Here is an 18,104-nt window from a genome sequence, read left to right on the forward strand (position 1 = left end):
TGATCTGGTATTTAAACTATTTATTGGACTGGAGAGGTCGGGGGCACCGCGCCGGACGAATGCCGCCATTCGTCCGGTGCAACGACCCGAGTCCTCTAACGAACCCCGAACAAACATCTGCTTTTTACTTTACTAAACATATTTCTTTACATTTCCCCTCGCGGGTAGCGTAGCGACCGTCCCCTGGATGTAAAGTGGGCAAACAAAATTAGTTACTACTTAATGATTTTGATCGGTAAGTATGTTGATAAGTATTTTTCTGTTTGTCTGTCTGTTAGACACTTTTGTATGTTACGCAATATCTCACAAAAGAGAGGTTGAATCTGCTCCAAATTTTGCATGTGCATTTATCTCATCTCGGACCAGATTCTTAATAATTTTGGATTAATTATGTCGTATAATTATTGAGTTAATATTTAATTAATATGACTATGGGTATATGACTTTTTCAATAATGGATAACACATAGATGCAAGATTTGGTTCCCTAGATTGAAAATTGTGTGATGAAGAGTGCATATAATAAAATATATATCAATAAATAAAATCTCGCCCCTCCTAAACGGATAAATAGGTTGTTATAGTTTGAAAATAGTGAAACTTTACAATTTTTGGCTATATCGATTTTGAATAAATAGAACATTTCCAGTAACGGATCGCACGTTAATGCAAATTTTTGTTCCCAACAACTCAAATTGTATGATGCGCGACATATATACTACAATAGTTTTCAGTAATAAAAGCTCCCTCCTTTTAATCGAGAGGAATTGCTGCTGGGGTTTAAAGATTGGGAAATTATATGCTTATACCGAGTTTTATGATGTAAATTATTTTCGACAATCAGTTACACTTAAATGCATTTATCCCCAACAATTCAGAATCTCGTATATATGTATAGTTCATATATCTGAATAACTTCCGCTAATAAAATTTTTCTCCGCTCGTGCGGAAGCAGTGTTGACAAGGTTTGTATTTTGGCATTACTCATTTTAGTTCTATTATTAGGAAAATCGAATTAGGAAAATTTTAACATGCTCAATTCGTAAGCTTATCTTCGTGTAAGCATTTCTATTTGACTTTAAATTTGCTGACTGATAATTTTAAATCAGAAGTTTTTCTTGTATTTTTTATGCCAAATCCTTTAATAATATAAATGCTTTCTTTTTCGGGGCTTATATTTTCGTATGAGGAATTATCTGGTCCAAGGCTTTTATTGTCTTTCATTGAAAAAAAGTGCATTTTTACATTCAGATAATGAAATACTACCATCACATATCTCAGATGTTTCCTCAGACATTTTTGGAATATCCAAGTTATTTAAAATATTATTGATATTGATTTCAACTTGACTGAAACAAATTTTCATAAAAATGTCAAATTTCCTCTAGTATACTCTTTTGATCCGTTACTAAATTATTGTCAATTTTTAATCGTGTGATTGAAGACTTTGTTTTTCTTCTTTTTTCTAAACCAAAGAAATATTTGGAATTTTTTTCGCCATTTTCTGCCCAGTTTGTTCTACTACGAATAATACTTCCCCGGGTTAAATCTTGAAAAAGTTTATGATATTCTGTCTGTTTAAGTAAAGGATTTTCATAGGTCTGATCAGAATCATCATTTAGTAACTGCTACTGTAGTTCTTTGATATCTTTTTCCACTTCCTCTATTAATTTGGTAGATTCTCTTTTTTTCCTGCATGAGCAAGAGATTGTTTCACCTCTAATAATGCATTTGAGGGTTTCCCAAAAAATATGTGAATTAACAGGGTGCTGCGAATGGTCATAAATAGCATTTGGTATTGTAGTACGTATTAAATTAATGTAAATCTCATCATGGAGTAGATTGCAGTTAAACTTCTAATATCCATTACCTCTTGGTGTTGGGTCAAGTTAAAGTTTCAAAAAACAAAGAGAATGATCAGATCTTGTGCTAGGTAAAATATTACAATTCATTACTTTCTCCATGAGTGCACTTGATATTAGAAAAAAATCAATTCTTGTCCAAATTTTAGCTGGCTTTTGTAAGTGAGTATAATTTTTTTTGGTAGGATGGCTCAAACGAAATGCATCACATAGATTGTATTCACTAATTATATTCATAACAGTTTCTCTTGATCTTCGAATACTATGTGTCGCTCTACCTCCAAATTTATCCATGTTATCATTTAACACAAGGTTAAAATCACCTCCAACCATGAGGTTATCACATTCAATTTCATCTAAAATTTTAATCAGGTTTTCAGAAAATTCAGGTTTATCTTCATTAGGCCCATAGACATTCAACAGACCAAATTTTAATCCTCCAATAGTCACTTCAATTGCAATATATCTTCCGCTTGTGTCTTTAAGAGTTTAATGAATATTATAATCAACATTTGTGTTAAATAGAATTGCAACGCCGCAAGATTTACTTGAATTGTGACTAAACGCCCCAGTACCGCCCCATTCTTTTAACCACTGATCCTGATGCATTTCTACTCCATGCGTTTCTTGTACAAAAATCAAATCTAACTTTTTTCTTTTGAGAAACATAAAAACTTGTTTTCTTTTTTCAAAGCTTGCTATTTCTCTAGTGTTAAGTTAGGCAATGTTCAATGTCGGATTATCCATAGCTTTTAGTGTCACAATTAGGATCCACTTGGTATTTACCACACGTGCATGAAGGGCCATTTTCAGACCCACTTATTACACCACAAGAACAAAAAGTTATGGTTTGCTTGCATTGAAGGTTGTTACACTTTTTGAACATTCCCTTTAAAGGAGGCTCATTTGATGATGAGCAATGGCATTTAATGTATAATTTTGAACAAATTTTGCATTCAAGTAGATTTTTCTCCCAATTACTAATGTTCAAACAACATGGTGAATAAGTAGTTGGATTTTGACATAAATTACACAGAATAGGATCATTAAGATTAGCTTGATCTTCAGGTACAGTGAAATATCCGTCACACTGACAGCATTGCTTTAGAATCAAATTTATTGTACTGCAGTACTCGCACATCACTTCATTAGAATTATCTATGAGTACAATATTTGATCCACATTTTTCACACATAAGAAGTTTACTTGCCTTATCTTCAGTCATATCCATTTCATTTTTATCATTTGTTGCCTCATCATATTTTAGTTGAAACCGTGGTTGCTCATTAGGACTATCAGAATGGAGTCGCTTCTGTTGTCTATGCCACAATATCAAGGTTTGGTTTTCTGGTTGTGATGTCCTATCATCATAATTAGTTGGCTTTAGTGGGGTACTTTTATCCGTAGTAGTTTGTTCAACTTGCATAGTGAGCTGTGTTACTTCTGCATCAATCCAGTGATTCAGGGTTGTTTGTTCTGGTTGAATCTGTAGTTCCTCTGATGTTTTCGGCAAAGATGCATTCACTTCCATTTTCCTCTTGTGTAGGGGCATAATTCGGTGAAGAAATTTTGCTTGGTTTTTGTACGCTTTGTCTCAAGTTTCTATTTTGAAGTCTAATCGGACAATCTATTTTAAAATGATCTATTGAGCCACATTGTTTGCATGTTTTTTTCTGTCCATAATAATGGACTGCTAGCATGTATCTGTTCACGAAAATATAACTTGGTATTGGGTTTTCTTGCAGTGATTTAGGCGATATTTTTACATTCATTGTTCCTTTTCCAATCCCATTTTTATCTTTAGATTTATTAACGTCGGAATCAAATTTTACATATTCAAGCAATGCTGTCTTTACCCTATTGGTGGTTAAATAGCCTGGTATCCATGAGATATTAACTTTAATCAATTTCGGCTCATACAAATGCCATTTAAGTATGGTATGTGGTTCATCTTCTAAAAAGGTTGCTAACTGTAATACTGCGGCTCTTGAGTTACATGTAATATCTACAGAGTTGTACGGCCTCACTGCAATTGTATTTACATGGATTTTGTTCAAGCATTTTAAAACAATACTTTTAGCAGCATTTCTAATTCCGTCTTCAAATTGGTCTTCTTTAGAAAATTGGATATGTAAACAATGTGGTCTTCGAATTTCTCTAACTCTTTTATCTCTCTGTGGTGGAATATTACCGGAACGCCTATTTAAAATCTCAGAGTACGAAGCGGCCATGTCTCGACGTCCTCCTTCCTTCCTGTCTATCGTTAAACGTCTATCGTTAAACGTTAAAAGTTACAAATCCTTTTCTGAATTTATAACTTTTCTTATTATTTCCTATTACTTTTCTGAATTTATAAAACATCTCAGATCAAAACCTACTAAAGCATGGTTTTGCTGCCCCCTACAACGTGCTGCCCCGGGGCGGCTGCCTCCTCCACCCGCCTCTAGGCACCCCACTGCCCTTCAGACAAAATTTAAGGTGTTTTTGATTTTTTTTAGTGTGTATGATATCATTTCAATCTATAACAGAACATAACGTCGCTCCAATTTTGATCTGAGATGTTTTATAAATTCAGAAAAGTAAACAAGAAATAAAACGGCCAGTTAGCACAAGAGGCGGGTAAAAATGAAGTGAGGAGACAAGTGAGAGTGAAATCAGCAAGGCTAAGATAAAGAAAGTAAGTAACAGTAAAGAAAAAAAACCAGCATGTTCGAGTTAGCGAAAATAAATCTGCGGTCAGATAAGACTAAAAAAGCCAAAAAAAAATGCAAAAATGAAGTCCGCAAAAAAGCCAAAAAAAGCCCGAACGAAAAAATAGCAAAAAAGAAAAGTGGGAGAATAATTGGAACCACACTAGCCTGACAGGGGATGAGGATATCCATCCATCCCGGGGAGCGAGAGTGAGACGAATATATATATCCACCCAAAAAGAGAGCCAACGAAAAAGACACTGACTGGCCTGAGTTTGTAGGCTGGTTGGGGCAGCAATTAAAAATATAGCCGACAAGAAACGAAACGCTATTAGTGAAGGTGATAGTATTCGAGGAACTAAATAATAAAAATTCGGCGAGGGGCCTAAGAAAAAAGGAATTAATGAAAAAAGCAAAATGAAATAAAATAGAGGCCAGAAGCAAGAAAAAAATTGAGATTCAATGAGAATAGAAAACGAAAGTCAAGGGTATATAAATAAAATAGAGATGGAATGAAATGGAAAAACCATGTGGACTGACTGAGGCAGAAATCACTGAAAATAGAAACAGCGGCCAAGTTGCAAGAAGTTAAAAATGGAAAATAAAACCAGCCCTATTAGTAAAAGAAATAAAAGTAGTGGAAATATAATTTCAGCGAGGCCTCAACGGGGGGACAGGGGAGAAATGCGAAAGAAAATAAAAATATCATGGCGGCTGGCTGGAGCAGCAGGGAATTGTTTTTGCACAAAAATCACGAAAAATAACACTGGCCGACAAAAAATTTTTTTTCATGATGCCTAAGATGTTTTAACTGTTTTTAACAAATTTGAGGGCGCTGATTCCAGAAATGATGTTACTTTTTCTCTATCAGGTCTAGTTTTTTTTTTTTATTGTATATATCCCTGAATTTTGCAGGGATGTATCTCGCTGGTGAAATATTTTTATCATGTTTATATTTCATTTTACATGATGTATTTGTGCAAATCAAGTATGGTTTATTTACAAAACTGTTAACTGATTCTCAGGAATTTTATTGTAAGTTACCACACCGGTACCAGTAAACTTATTAGTTATTGGTAAGTTACCTAGGCCTACTAATTTTAATTGGTGCATATCTTCAATTCCATCCAAACATCATTGTGACGTTACCACCTTCATACTGCAGTACTGCCATAAAGATGAAGGAGTTAGATTTTGCGGATCATCTTCTGAAAAAGGTACCTACAGCAGTACAGCATATCATTCAAACTACTGAACTAATCCATGCTGTCATGTGAATGGTGTTATTATATTTTCAGTTTCAGGACGATGGATTTTTAATAATGGAGAATTATTATGATGATGAACTCTGTGACAAACTAAGGCACGAGTGTTCTTTGATCATTGATAAAATGAATCCTGAAGAACATAAAACAGTGTTTGAAACCCAGAATGACGAAGAGCATGTAAGTCATTGTTTCGGAATACTTTCACCACTTAATTCTATAACAGAATTACTATCTGCAGTGATTGATTGATTTCAATCATTCATTCAATATGACAACCAAGCACATATGATAATATTTTGATGGGAGCTTCAATTTCTGTATTTGTAACCATTTCGTAACAAAAAAATAATGTATTGTCTTTAAGAATGTTTTATCTATAGAAAAAGATGCAGCCTAGGTATACTGGTATATGGGAACTCTACATTCTGACAGTACTGTATAGAATAGTTTCAGAATATCACACTAGCATAATTCTGATATTTTTTCACTTTTTAGGTAGGTGATGATTATTTTCTGACCAGTGGGGATAAAATACGATTCTTTTGGGAGACTGAAGCTGTGAATGATAAAGGAAATCTGAATCGACCAAAGCATATTGCTTTAAACAAGATTGGACATGGTATGCAATTTATACCTGATTGATTATTCATGTACTCGTGTAAATTAAAAATGCAATTTTAGTGGCACAAAATTACACTACTTGTTATTTAGAGTTTTATTGTGAAAGTTTTATTAAATTAAATAATGACATCATTCCAGCCATAACAGGAATCCTAATGTGCTTATATTTTTAATTTGTGTTATATTCCTATATATTTAACTTATGAAATGCAATTATGTCTTTGTCCGTAGCTCTTCATTTTTTGAATCCCGCTTTCAAAGATGCAACATTCACTCCAGAACTCAAAATTATTCTTCAGCGACTGGGATACATAAGACCAGTAGTTCCCCAAAGTATGTATATATTCAAGGTAAGAAGTGAAGTTTATATAATACTGATGAAATCAAGGTTACAAGCATCTACATTTGAGCTATAAGAAAAGGGTTCATCAACTTATGCATGGGGCTGGATATTTTCTCAGCAAGCAGTGAGAAGTGACAAGTTGTTCTGTCAAATGTGATATTTACTATATTTTTTTGTTGTTAACGACGTTGCCCCGAGTGTTATGTATGAATAGTGGGTTTATAATAGGCCTCGGTTTCTCAACTCAATATTTTCTTTACCCTCCCCGAAAGCACTCATAATTCATTTATTTTTATAAAAAATCAGGCAGCCTTGTTCTATTGTGTTCTATTTAAATGCTATGTTCAATGTTCCTCTGCAAGCCAAATTCAAGTATTTTTAAATAAAGCAAAGGGATGGTTCTCTGTATGTACTGTACAAAAGTTTTGGTGATACATTTGAATGTGAAAACCTCTTTAAATGTTTCACTTTATAAACATAGATTTATCTTAGTCTTATATGTATTGTCTTTTTACATGTACTTGCGATGTGCGATGTATCAGCAACCAAATATTGGAGGAGAAGGTAAATATGTTTGTGCATAATTTAATAGTAAAGTTTTCTATGGAAATTATTTTTATCCTTCTATTACTGTATGTCAAATGGTCACTAATTTGAGAAACATTTTCCATAACATTGAAATTTTCTAAAACATTTTTTGAAATTTTAGTCACAAAGCATGTTGATGCAACTTTTCTTGACAACAATCCAAGGAAACTGACTGGGTTTTGGATTGCTTTAGAGGATACAACACTTGAAAATGGATGCCTCTACTTCGCGCCTGGATCTCATAAGAATGGTATATAAATTACACCATGTCCATGTATAGACTGTTCTGAAATCTGTTATATTCAATTGGAAAATGTTGAAGTTTGAGTTCTTTTTCTTATTGAATATTCGGGACAACATTGCTTTGACACTGATACTAGTTCAAATTGTGTGAAGATCAAATACAAGAGTATTGCTGGATTTCTTGTTGTTTCAGAGTGCTGCCACAGACATAGGAAGAGAATTTTGGGTTTATTTTAATTAATATTTCTTATTGTTTATTACAGTTGATCTGAATTTTAAAATGGTTCGAAATCCTGATAAGCGGAAGAGAGGAGTAATATTTGAGGGAGAGTTAGAGTACTGTACTGATAATGAGTTCATTTCTGTCCCTGTTAAAAAGGGTTCTATGATTATCATAGATGGATTGGTAAGTTGATTACTGAGTTTGTTGGCTGTGTTCTTTAAAGTATTTGTATATTTTTGTGGGAATTAAGCATGGACAGTTATTGTTTACCAGATATCTAATGTAACAATTACAAAATATAGGGTTCGAATGGAAAAGGATAATAGTTATTAGCTAGAACTGCAAAACACCATTGTAAATTGTCATTGTGATGTTTCATCATCATATAACACTGTTCAATTGTTTTTATTTTATTCCAAGGTTCAACACTACAGCGCAAAGAATATTTCAGATAAATCTAGGCATATATATACTTTCCATGTGGCGGAAAGCTACCAAACTGAGTGGAGTAAAAAAAATTGGTATGTTAAGGATATACTTCTATTTATGGTGTCGACGCTTTGGCATTATTTGTATCTAAGTCGAATTGACAGATAACTAAAACTGTATTCACGCTTCAAAATAAAGGTATGACTGTATTTTAGACATATATTTAATAGCTGGAATGAAAAATTTGTGTATTTCAAGGGCATATGTACAACTTTTTTCAGCAACATGTTACGAGTATATACTGCTTGTCAGGGGAAGTTAATTTTAAAAGAATGGAACTTGCCCTGCACACATTTTGTCGTGTAAAGCCTGGGGCTTACCCATGGGATGCGGGTAGGAAACCACTCCCTTTTAAAATGTAAACAAAAAAAGCATGTTTATCTATATTTTGAAACGGTTTTTAGACCCTAAAGTAGTCTAAATTGAACATTCCTGGCTATACCCCTGTGTAAAGCAGTGGTGAGAAGAATATATTGTTGGACTAATTCTAGCCTGCTAGGGCTAGGCCACCTTTAAAATTACCGCAGTTCCTGTTTATCACATTTTGATCACCAACCTGGGAAGTTTTTAACAAGAAACACTTGCATTTAGCATTATCTATTTTCAATATTTAGGTTACAACCAACAGATACACCTTTCCCTGTTGTGTATGATTGCAGTGCCACAGCACAGAAAGAAAATGTATAGCATTCCGGTGTATACAGTCTGTGATTTTCTTAACTTCTTCCTGCCATGATTGTCAGTATTTTCGCAATTGCCTAAATGTACATTTCTAATCATTAATAAGTTGGTTATGAGGATGTAAATTTTAGTTGTTTCCCCAGCTCAACATTTTCTTTTCATATTGATAATTTTGCAGTTTACCATGTAGTTTTGTCTGCCCGTTCAGATTCGGACTTTTATTCGGATTGTCCCTATTTTTATAATGAATTGTTTTAGTTTTAGTTTACCATCACAAATTGATGTAAAATAGTCTTATGCAATCATGTTATTTCAATGGTTTAAAACGTAATAAATTGAAGTAAAGTTTTACACAGTTCGTGTAGAGTTTTGACTTGGTATTGCTTCATGGTGGTGGGACGAGGCTGTCAAATTCGTTTAATTACAAGATTTGTTATGTATATACTCCACATTTACGTTGAATGCGCAATTTCAGATACATAAGGTAATAAAACATGATATTGGGAATATATATATATTCACAGTATATGCAAATAAAGCTGCAATGTGGCGACATTATATTTACATATAAAAATTAAGATACGTGTATTTGATTCATAATGTTTATCCATGCTTTGTCAAATATGCTGGCTTTGAATGTCTTACAGGGACAAGTTCACCAAATCGGTGAGTAATAAAAATTGGAATGCCCGGAAAACTTTTCGCAGTGGTAAGAGCAGATTTTCAAGATCATTAATATGCGTTGCTCAGGTTTTCGATGTTTAGTGGTCACCATCTAACAGAAACGAACAGTTTCTTACACAATATGAAAAAAGTCGCTCCGTATGAAAATTCACCGACCATAAAACCAGCTTGGTGACCTCCAAGGCTCTGCGGTTATCGCTATCCCACTTTAGTCGTTTTATCGCCTACGACGATATGGATTGGCGTTAGCAATATAGTTGTCCGCGGTTGATCTTCTGGTTGCTACTCGCTACCTTAAATCACCCATGGAGCTTGATGGTTTTTGTTTCTTTAAATGCGATGTTCAATTGATAAGTAATGTGAATATTATGATAAACAAGGACAAAACAACATGTCTCCGCTATGGATGGGCAATATTTAATAATTTACTATTCTAGAATACTTGAATCGAATACCGAATTCTATTCTATTTTTTATTGATATTCTAACGTGGGAATTCTTCCACCATTTTGATGGATAAGCAATATTGTGAATGTAGCCTACTACTACCTTAGTATTTAATTGGAAATACCATTGGATTTTAATTGTTACCAAACAGGACAATGAAAAATATATATAAGAATTTTAACAAATCACTTTTTGCCCTAAACTGTTCAAAATTTATGTACTCCGTAAATAGCCTACTTATACAGTATATATGTTAAAATAAATAGCGGTGTTCACTACTAAATTGTGCAATACAAAAAATAGGTATGACAAAAACAATGGGTAAATTGTATTAATGTGAGAGCGCCGAAAACACAAAAAATAGGTATGACAAAAACATTGGGTAAATTGTATTAATGTGAGAGCGCCGAAAACATACAGGCCGTACCGAAGCCCCTGTGATTTATGCGGCGGCAACGGGTGCCTCACTTGGTAGGACGCGTTTAATAATAGTGTAAAATAAATTTAACGACTATGATTATATTCAAATATGTCAGCGTGTTTATTTTCTGCGAGAAAGTCTCGTAAAATAACATCTATAGACAAATTATAGTTTTGGCGATACGCTTTGCATAATGTCCATTAATAGTTAAGGCCGGTCTTCGCAAAAATATGTATTTTGATGAGAGTGCAAAATAAATGTAACAAAACGCCTTGTTTTGCGATATAACTTTGTACGAATTTTCGAAAACGGATGTCGTAAAAAATAAAATTTGATCTAAATTAATTGTAAATAATGTTTCAACTTCTAACGTCTGGCACACACCATTTTCCGGGAGAGCTCGAAGACCTTGAAAAAGTCATTTAATTAAAATGAAGAATGTTCCACGTATTCCAGCAATTTCAGATTGTTTCAATCAGGTAATCGGAAAATCGCCAGTAAGTCGGTAGTCGCCAATAATCATCATTATTATAAGCGAACTAGATAGTAAAATTGTAAAACGCAAAATTGTGCAATGACGCCGTCTTCGCGTTCTGATGCGAGCTGGGTTCACGGCGTTTGATGGATGTCTGCCACTTTTGTGAGTTCTTTGCGATAAAACAAGAAAGATTCCGTCGCGAGAAAAAACGCTCGTCGCTGAGTGATAAGTTAGGATTCTGAAATACAAAAATTGACTTGAGGCGGAAACCGAAGTCTGTTATCGGATTCTTTTGGATTCGAATATTCTGGATTCGGTATTCTATATTGCCCATACCTAGTCTCTACATATATATAATTTATATTTGATTCAAAAGAGCAACATATTTACTCTATAATTCCTGTATAAATCTAAACCACTGATATGCCGAACCAAACTCAATTTATTTGTTCAGTTGATTCCTTTGCAGCTCTTAATTGTATTGTGTTTTCTCGCGGTTCGTTTCTTCCGATGCGTAGAAATTTCATGGTAGCTTCTCTTATTTGACTGGAAAAAACGTACAAATATCGATACCAAAGAAACAATTCTTTATGAAGCTTTCAAATTACCTGGATCCAAGATTGTAGAGCACGGGATTCAGGCATTCGGAAATTCTCAGAAGTATGTGGGCCAGCATGCCCGAAAGCCAAGAACTTCTTGCGTCAAATCTTTTTTTCAACAAGTTGTAAATCAAATGAGTGAATCTATTTCCTGAAATGATGAAACGTAAGCTTGCCATGTTTCTGCACAGTTTACCATAAATGAAAAAGCATTAGCACTCGCATCTTTAGATGCGACGATTGTTTTTTTGGGTCGTCTTTGTAAAAACTCAGCTTGTTTCAAACTAAGCTACAAATTAAAAATTCTATTCCAAATTTCAAATACTACCCTGGAAAGGTACTTAGTTTCGAAATTCCATAATAGCACCGAAATCCCGCTCGGAATCGGTTTTGCCAATTTTAAACCTAGAACAAGTAAACATCTTTGCCTAGCCCAACAGAAAAACAACGTCTGTATTCCGTACAAGATCACTATTTCTTCATTGCTTTTTAAATGCTTAACGAATATTGAATTGTAGTATATATATACTCCATACGCCTTGTACCATTTTCGGTCAACTCTGCTCGAAACATAAAGTATTTCACAATTATGAAGATGACGTAGTTTATTTAATTCAGAAAAATTAGAAAAAAAAAAACTTAATTTTAAACGTATATTTATGAACAAATGCATAATCTTCCCACCCCCATCTCCGTACGCTGTGAGCGTTTTTGTGGCAGGTTGGTTCCGGGGAAATTGCGAATGTTCTACCTCCCATTTCATAAAATAACTAATTTTATTTACCGAAATCTGGCAAGTATCCAATCATGAAACAAAGTACGATCAGCGTTAGTTGAATTAGGGCAGCATTTTCACTCTTCAGGTTTGCGTTTCCCCCCTTTTCTGAATATATCACGCTCTTTAAAAGCTATTGTTCAAATATATATATATATATATACCGAAATAATAACTCATAACGTATTTGCTCGTTTTGTAGCCCGGGCCCATATTTTTTTCAACCAACTCGCTAACCGGGCCCTTATTTAAGCACGGGCGCTTGTTATTTTCGATCGTTGCAATAATTATTATATTGTTATTTCCAGTTCTCAAGTATGATATAAACGAGAATAACGAAAATTTTGACTTTTTCCACGCACCGCAGGTACAAATCCGCAAAAGAAGAAAAGTTTTGCGACGCCCAGTTTGAGAACCATGGTGTTACGTAATCGGGCGCGTAGCCAGGACTTTCTAAAGGGAGGGGTTTCAAAATTGGAAATTCTAATTACCGTGTGTAACAGTCCGACGATTACGTGCTCGTTAAAAGAGCCGCCTTTTCAGCGTATAATGATTTTTCTGTTGCTTAAATTATTCAATCCATGACAACTACGAAATTCGAAAATGACCTTATATATTAATTTAATTGTATCCAACGTAACTAGCGGTTGCGACTTCTTACGTCAAAATAAAAACATTATTTCTCTAAAATACCACGGCGATCTGTGGACATAAAAATACGAGATAAGCTGCCTGATGTATTTAATTTTGATACGTATTTTTGCAATCTTGCGAACTCGTTATAGCCGATAGAAAAATCTTAATATCTGTTATAAAAGCCGTATAGTACAATTTTACTTCATACAATGAAAATACATATAAAGTAGGTTATATCAGTAAATCAAATACACATATTCACCCGTCTTCACCGCCTCGAAATCCACGTCAAACAGTCGCCGCCTAACACCACTTTTTAAAAGAGCCGACTTTTTCAACAAAAATGAATTTTCTGTTGTGCAAAGTAATCAACCCATGACCGGTACGGGCATATTTAAAATGTCTTGCTTTATTAATTTAATTGTCATCAATTTAAACTGTGGTTGCGTCGACAAAACAAGAGCCACTCTAAAGCACCAAGGCATTCCGCGGACATAAAAATGTGTGGTAAACTGCCCAATTATATATTGTTTTGATCCGTATTTTTGCTTTTTTGCAAATTCCACAAATTTGAGATGTACTTGTAACACTGACTCCTTTCAATCGCAATGCTGCCACTCCGATTATTTTTAAGGATAAAACGTTCAGAAAAATCCGTAATTCTGCTTTAAAATCTCACGGATAAATTTTATTTTAGTACAATAAATTTTGTTCGAATGTACTTTACAGATTAATTATCTTATACATCATCACAAACCGGGAAAAGTCGCGTTCTCAACCTTGTTTAATGTCAACACGAACCTTTTTCGACGGCAATTTTAGTAAAAGTAATGGATAACAAGGTAAATCCCGCTCACAAGTCATCGTGTTTCGATTCTAGTCACGATAAGTTCTAAACGCGGAGCGAACATAATGTGTGCCGTAGGCAAACGAAATTTTGCGATTTTCAATGCCTGGAAAAGCGTTTTTAGACTGTCGCGGGCCTCAACAACACTTATTTACAGTTTTATTTTCAGTATTTTATATTGCCGCTTTTCAATCAAACAATTTAGGTCGTGGATTTATTCATTAATTTGTCTTTAGAATCTCGCTGCCGATGAACGTATAATAAGTCTCACCGGATGCACAATTCCGTCAATTCCATGCGAGTAACAAAATAAAATAATTGTCATCGTTATCGTGGTACAAATTTGTGGTTTAGAGACAATAAACGTCAACGTAAAGGCGTTTACGGCCTAAATAACACGTCACAACGATGAAAACATTCGGCGATTTTAGCAAAAGTCAATCGTACGCGTTATCGGCGACTTTTTCAATTTTCAAAAAAAATTAAAAATTCAACAGCGTTGTGACAAAAGCGCTTCTTATTTCCTATTGTTCTATACCACTGAAAAATCAGCTTTTACATCGGGCGGGTATTCAAGCACCGGCCCTTATTTATTTTTATGTTCTGATCACACGGGCGGCTATTCAAACGGGCTCTTAATCAAGATCGGGCGGTAAAACGAGCATTTACGGTAAGCCCAAGCTTTGACACATTCATTGCTGTATAAGTACAGGATGATCAAATACAGCACCCCTGTCGTTTCGGATATACAGGGTGGCCCAAAAGTAGGTATACAGTTATTTTATTTATTTTTTATTACCTTACAAGCAGCTAGAAAACTAATGTAAAATTCACACTAGATTTATTATCTAAAAAAATAAGCAATTTTTGTGGTACTTAACAAGTAACATAAAGTGAACTGCAAGTAGCTTCAAAGCATATCAAATAGTTTAATAACTGTACACCACCTACTTTTTGGGCCACCCTGTATATATATTCTAGTATATACATAGTAGTTGTAAGAACATTACTCTTATGCATATCGTCCCAGAATACTGAATCTTTGGATACAATCTTAGGGAAGGTGAGAAACATTTTGATACAAGTGTCTAACAGCAAATAGTTTGATGAGAGTTTGATATAGTTTCACAAGAGTAATAATAAAACAAATTTCAAATTTACTGCTAAATGATATTCCAAAAGTATGAAAATTGTCCTTATTCTCTGATTCTGCAACAAAGTTCATTCGGACTAAAACATACTGGTTTGCAAAACTCGACTACAATAGCTCAAGAATTAAAAATATAGTCTACTCAGCTGTTTCAGCATAATATATACATACTCACTTTCCCGAATGCTTTCCATCCTTTTCGTGAAAACTCCAATTAAAAAAACAGTCAATATTACAATCAGAAATGTGGGTATAAACAAAAATATAGGGTTGCCAATGTAGAAAAACAATCCTGCGTATTTCCATCTGAAATAGATATTTTATTCCAATATTCGATTTTTAATGATGTTGAATATGAAAAAATAAGATAGCAATGCTCAAATATGCGGACACGAAAGCCCAAACGAAGAAATGTCAAATATTTTACAGTACAGGTAGTATTCCTTACCAAAAAAATCTTCTGGCCATCAGATCGCTGAAATGCGATCTCGGAATCTTCCACACGTAGCGAAATTTTTAATTTATATGACAATACATCACACAAAACTTCAAAGTGAAAAACAAATCCCAAATTTTTAAAATATATAAAAATAATAGCCTTTTAGTGACATAGACAGTATTTAACCACTGAAATTTGATTAAAAGCATCAGTAGTTAAAGAGAAAAGTGGCCAGTTAATAAAATCGGGGATAAATAATAGATCTCGTGTTATTTGTGTACTGACCGTGAACGATGAACTGCACATGTCCTTCTTGTAAGACTCAATTCAGATGAGAGATATACATGAGGTAGCCACATTCCTAATATCAAATTTCCCAAAGCAGTTTCGAACCAAATGAAACATATCAACATCTAAATATGTAATGTGTTTTATATAACGCATAATTTGATATGTACAGTATATTCATGGAAGTCTATGTTGATGCATTAGGTTACCTTAGCTCTCTGAATGGTGAATTTGTTTAACTTGTGTGGATACTTTATTGCAACTGTTCTAATTGCAAGAAAACATAATATATGTTGAATAGTCATAGAGTTCGTCCAATATTCTATAGCAAACGTACTCTGAACAAAAAAATAATGAATCAGTATTGACTATTGAGTCTCCCATCCGATACAAACAGGAAATTTCGTAAGAAAAAATACTGTTTTGCTTTATTTTATATGAGCTGCGCCAATTTTTATCAAGATTTTAGAGTCAAAAAACTATATTTCCAAAAGACAAAACCATCGTCCAGGCTGTACCACGGATCAAGAAAATCAAAGAGAACGAGAGAGCTTCAATGGTAGATCATATATAAATACAGATAGTTATTTTGGCACTCGGGCTCTTTTTCTTATATACAGCGAATGGTACACTTCTTTAACTATATTATAGACCAGTGGTTTTCAAACTTTCCGTGACTGTGAGCCCCTAATAATAAATGTAAGTAGTTTGGCTACAACAAGTATATTGAAAAGCCAACTAGAAAATAAAAGTAAAATAAAAAAGTAAAATAATTGCATTACAGTCAAGAAATTGCGCAAATCACAATTGATTGGCTTTAAATTATTGTAGAATCGCTTCAGTTTGAGAAACGCTGTACGTTTGTAAATATCGTTGGAATGTGGTAATACCATGATTATGATTTTCATTCAGTAAAATTTAGTACAGAAATCATTATTTGTTTCAATTGGCACTCACACGAAAATCTTAATTTAGAATCCGGTAAAAGTTAATATTTCTTCCAACATTCCAAGTTGGATTTAACTAATAACGAAATTAATTTGTTCACAATGAACTGTGACACAATGAAATTTGACAACTTTTATTTTTCAGGTTTACTCACTCAACTAAATACGAATACCTTGCAGAAAATTTCGGGAAGTAGATACTCAAACAAGCCAAATGTTTTCCAATACACGACAAAGGGGCTGTAAATAGTTGATAATAGATTTGAAACACACAGACTAATGATCATGTGGTTGAATGGTGATCTGTAAAACAATATATATTCATATTTGGAAGATAATGTGAAGACTGATATTCGCCTTGTCAGTCGATCAAGCAAGAAAACTGCTTTTTGCTATAGAACTTCGTATTCAAACCGAAAAAGAATTTCCCCCCATGGAGAAAACTAAAACACTAACTATTACTAATTACTATAATACTTATTTCCTAAAAAACATAATAAACTATTCAAACTGTACAAAAACGAGAGTGCAACTTGCACATGAGACCAGCAAAGAATCTCTTGAAGATCAAACAAATAAAGTAGTTTTATGCATATGTTAAGAGGTCAAACGGGTTCCAGAATGGGCAAATTGAGAAATTGAACAAAAAAGGTTGGGTATGACCACTATTGAAGAATAACGATTGTAGAATGAAATTGTAGCGAAAAAGGGGAAACGGGACTACAAAAAAAATGTAAAGTTCCATTATTTAATATCCATTTCTCGATATGACTCAATTGTATGAATTCCAGCTGTATCCCAACGACCCACAGAAAAACTAAGTATATATCTATATATATTATAATGAAAGATGCATATTCCAAGATTATGGTACATTTATGAAAGATAGATCAATAGCGATAGATATAGGTATCAAGTTTGCTGCACATGAATCATATTTATTTCTTATTTATACTAATTCGGTGGACTAGAAAAATAAAATGAAACTCACAACATCAATTTTGGTGACTTTGCTATAACAGTTATTGTGACAATGTTTGCAACCATGCTGAATATGAACATCACTCCAACTGCCACTGATGAAAACATTCGGCGATTTTAGCAAAAGTCAATCGTACGCGTTATCGGCGACTCTTTCAATTTTCAAAAAAAATTAAAAATTCAACAGCGTTGTGACCAAAGCGCTTCTTATTTCCTATTGTTCTATACCACTGAAAAATCAGCTTTTACATCGGGCGGGTATTCAAGCACCGGCCCTTATTTATTTTTATGTTCTGATCACACGGGCGGCTATTCAAACGGGCTCTTAATCAAGATCGGGCGGTAAAACGAGCATTTACGGTAAGCCCAAGCTTTGACACATTCATTGCTGTATAAGTACAGGAT

The 18,104-nt window shown here is 33.9% G+C and overlaps 3 protein-coding genes across 4 annotated transcripts; 1 reads left to right on the forward strand and 2 right to left on the reverse strand.

Annotated features, from left to right (window-relative positions):
• Positions 1-1,349: 1,349 nt before the first annotated feature.
• Positions 1,350-4,096, reverse strand: LOC144420957 (uncharacterized). Its single transcript, XM_078110865.1, has one exon. The coding sequence runs from the start codon at positions 4,090-4,092 to the stop codon at positions 3,310-3,312; it is 783 nt and encodes a 260-aa protein (XP_077966991.1). The 5' UTR covers positions 4,093-4,096; the 3' UTR covers positions 1,350-3,309.
• A 1,463-nt stretch (positions 4,097-5,559) lies between these two features.
• LOC120342631 (phytanoyl-CoA dioxygenase domain-containing protein 1 homolog) lies at positions 5,560-9,358 on the forward strand. The gene is made up of 9 exons (XM_078111144.1): positions 5,560-5,768; positions 5,850-5,996; positions 6,315-6,438; positions 6,672-6,790; positions 7,326-7,347; positions 7,493-7,621; positions 7,878-8,020; positions 8,258-8,358; positions 8,941-9,358. The coding sequence occupies exons 1-9, from the start codon at positions 5,730-5,732 to the stop codon at positions 9,011-9,013; spliced, it is 897 nt and encodes a 298-aa protein (XP_077967270.1). The 5' UTR covers positions 5,560-5,729; the 3' UTR covers positions 9,014-9,358.
• A 1,660-nt stretch (positions 9,359-11,018) lies between these two features.
• LOC120342632 (thyrotropin-releasing hormone receptor-like) lies at positions 11,019-17,787 on the reverse strand. Of its 2 annotated transcripts, XM_078111347.1 has the most exons (8): positions 17,710-17,787; positions 16,892-17,021; positions 15,981-16,109; positions 15,769-15,896; positions 15,220-15,350; positions 12,421-12,519; positions 11,646-11,787; positions 11,019-11,583 (listed from the first exon to the last, which is right to left on the reverse strand). In XM_078111347.1, exons 1-8 carry the CDS (start codon positions 17,778-17,780, stop codon positions 11,475-11,477), a joined length of 939 nt encoding a protein of 312 aa, XP_077967473.1. In that variant the 5' UTR covers positions 17,781-17,787; the 3' UTR covers positions 11,019-11,474. The 2 variants fall into 2 exon arrangements, with proteins under 2 accessions (XP_077967473.1, XP_077967474.1); XM_078111348.1 differs by lacking the exon at positions 12,421-12,519.
• Between the last annotated feature and the right edge of the window lie 317 nt (positions 17,788-18,104).

Source organism: Styela clava, chromosome 3 (assembly GCF_964204865.1).
Source record: "Styela clava chromosome 3, kaStyClav1.hap1.2, whole genome shotgun sequence".
Classification (NCBI taxonomy): domain Eukaryota; kingdom Metazoa; phylum Chordata; class Ascidiacea; order Stolidobranchia; family Styelidae; genus Styela; species Styela clava.

Coding starts and splice junctions, on each gene's coding strand:
- LOC144420957 (XM_078110865.1), bottom strand. CDS start 4,092: ATGGCCGCTTCGTACTCTGAGATTTTAAATAGGCGTTCCGGTAATATT.
- LOC120342631 (XM_078111144.1), top strand. CDS start 5,730: ATGAAGGAGTTAGATTTTGCGGATCATCTTCTGAAAAAG. Junction 5,769..5,849: donor CGGATCATCTTCTGAAAAAG/GTACCTACAGCA, acceptor TTATATTTTCAG/TTTCAGGACGATGGATTTTT. Junction 8,359..8,940: donor GAGTGGAGTAAAAAAAATTG/GTATGTTAAGGA, acceptor TTCAATATTTAG/GTTACAACCAACAGATACAC.
- LOC120342632 (XM_078111347.1), bottom strand. CDS start 17,780: ATGTTCATATTCAGCATGGTTGCAAACATTGTCACAATAACTGTTATA. Junction 12,520..15,219: donor GATGGAAAGCATTCGGGAAA/GTGAGTATGTAT, acceptor TGATATATTCAG/AAAAGGGGGGAAACGCAAAC. Junction 11,584..11,645: donor CTCTACAATCTTGGATCCAG/GTAATTTGAAAG, acceptor CGTTTTTTCCAG/TCAAATAAGAGAAGCTACCA.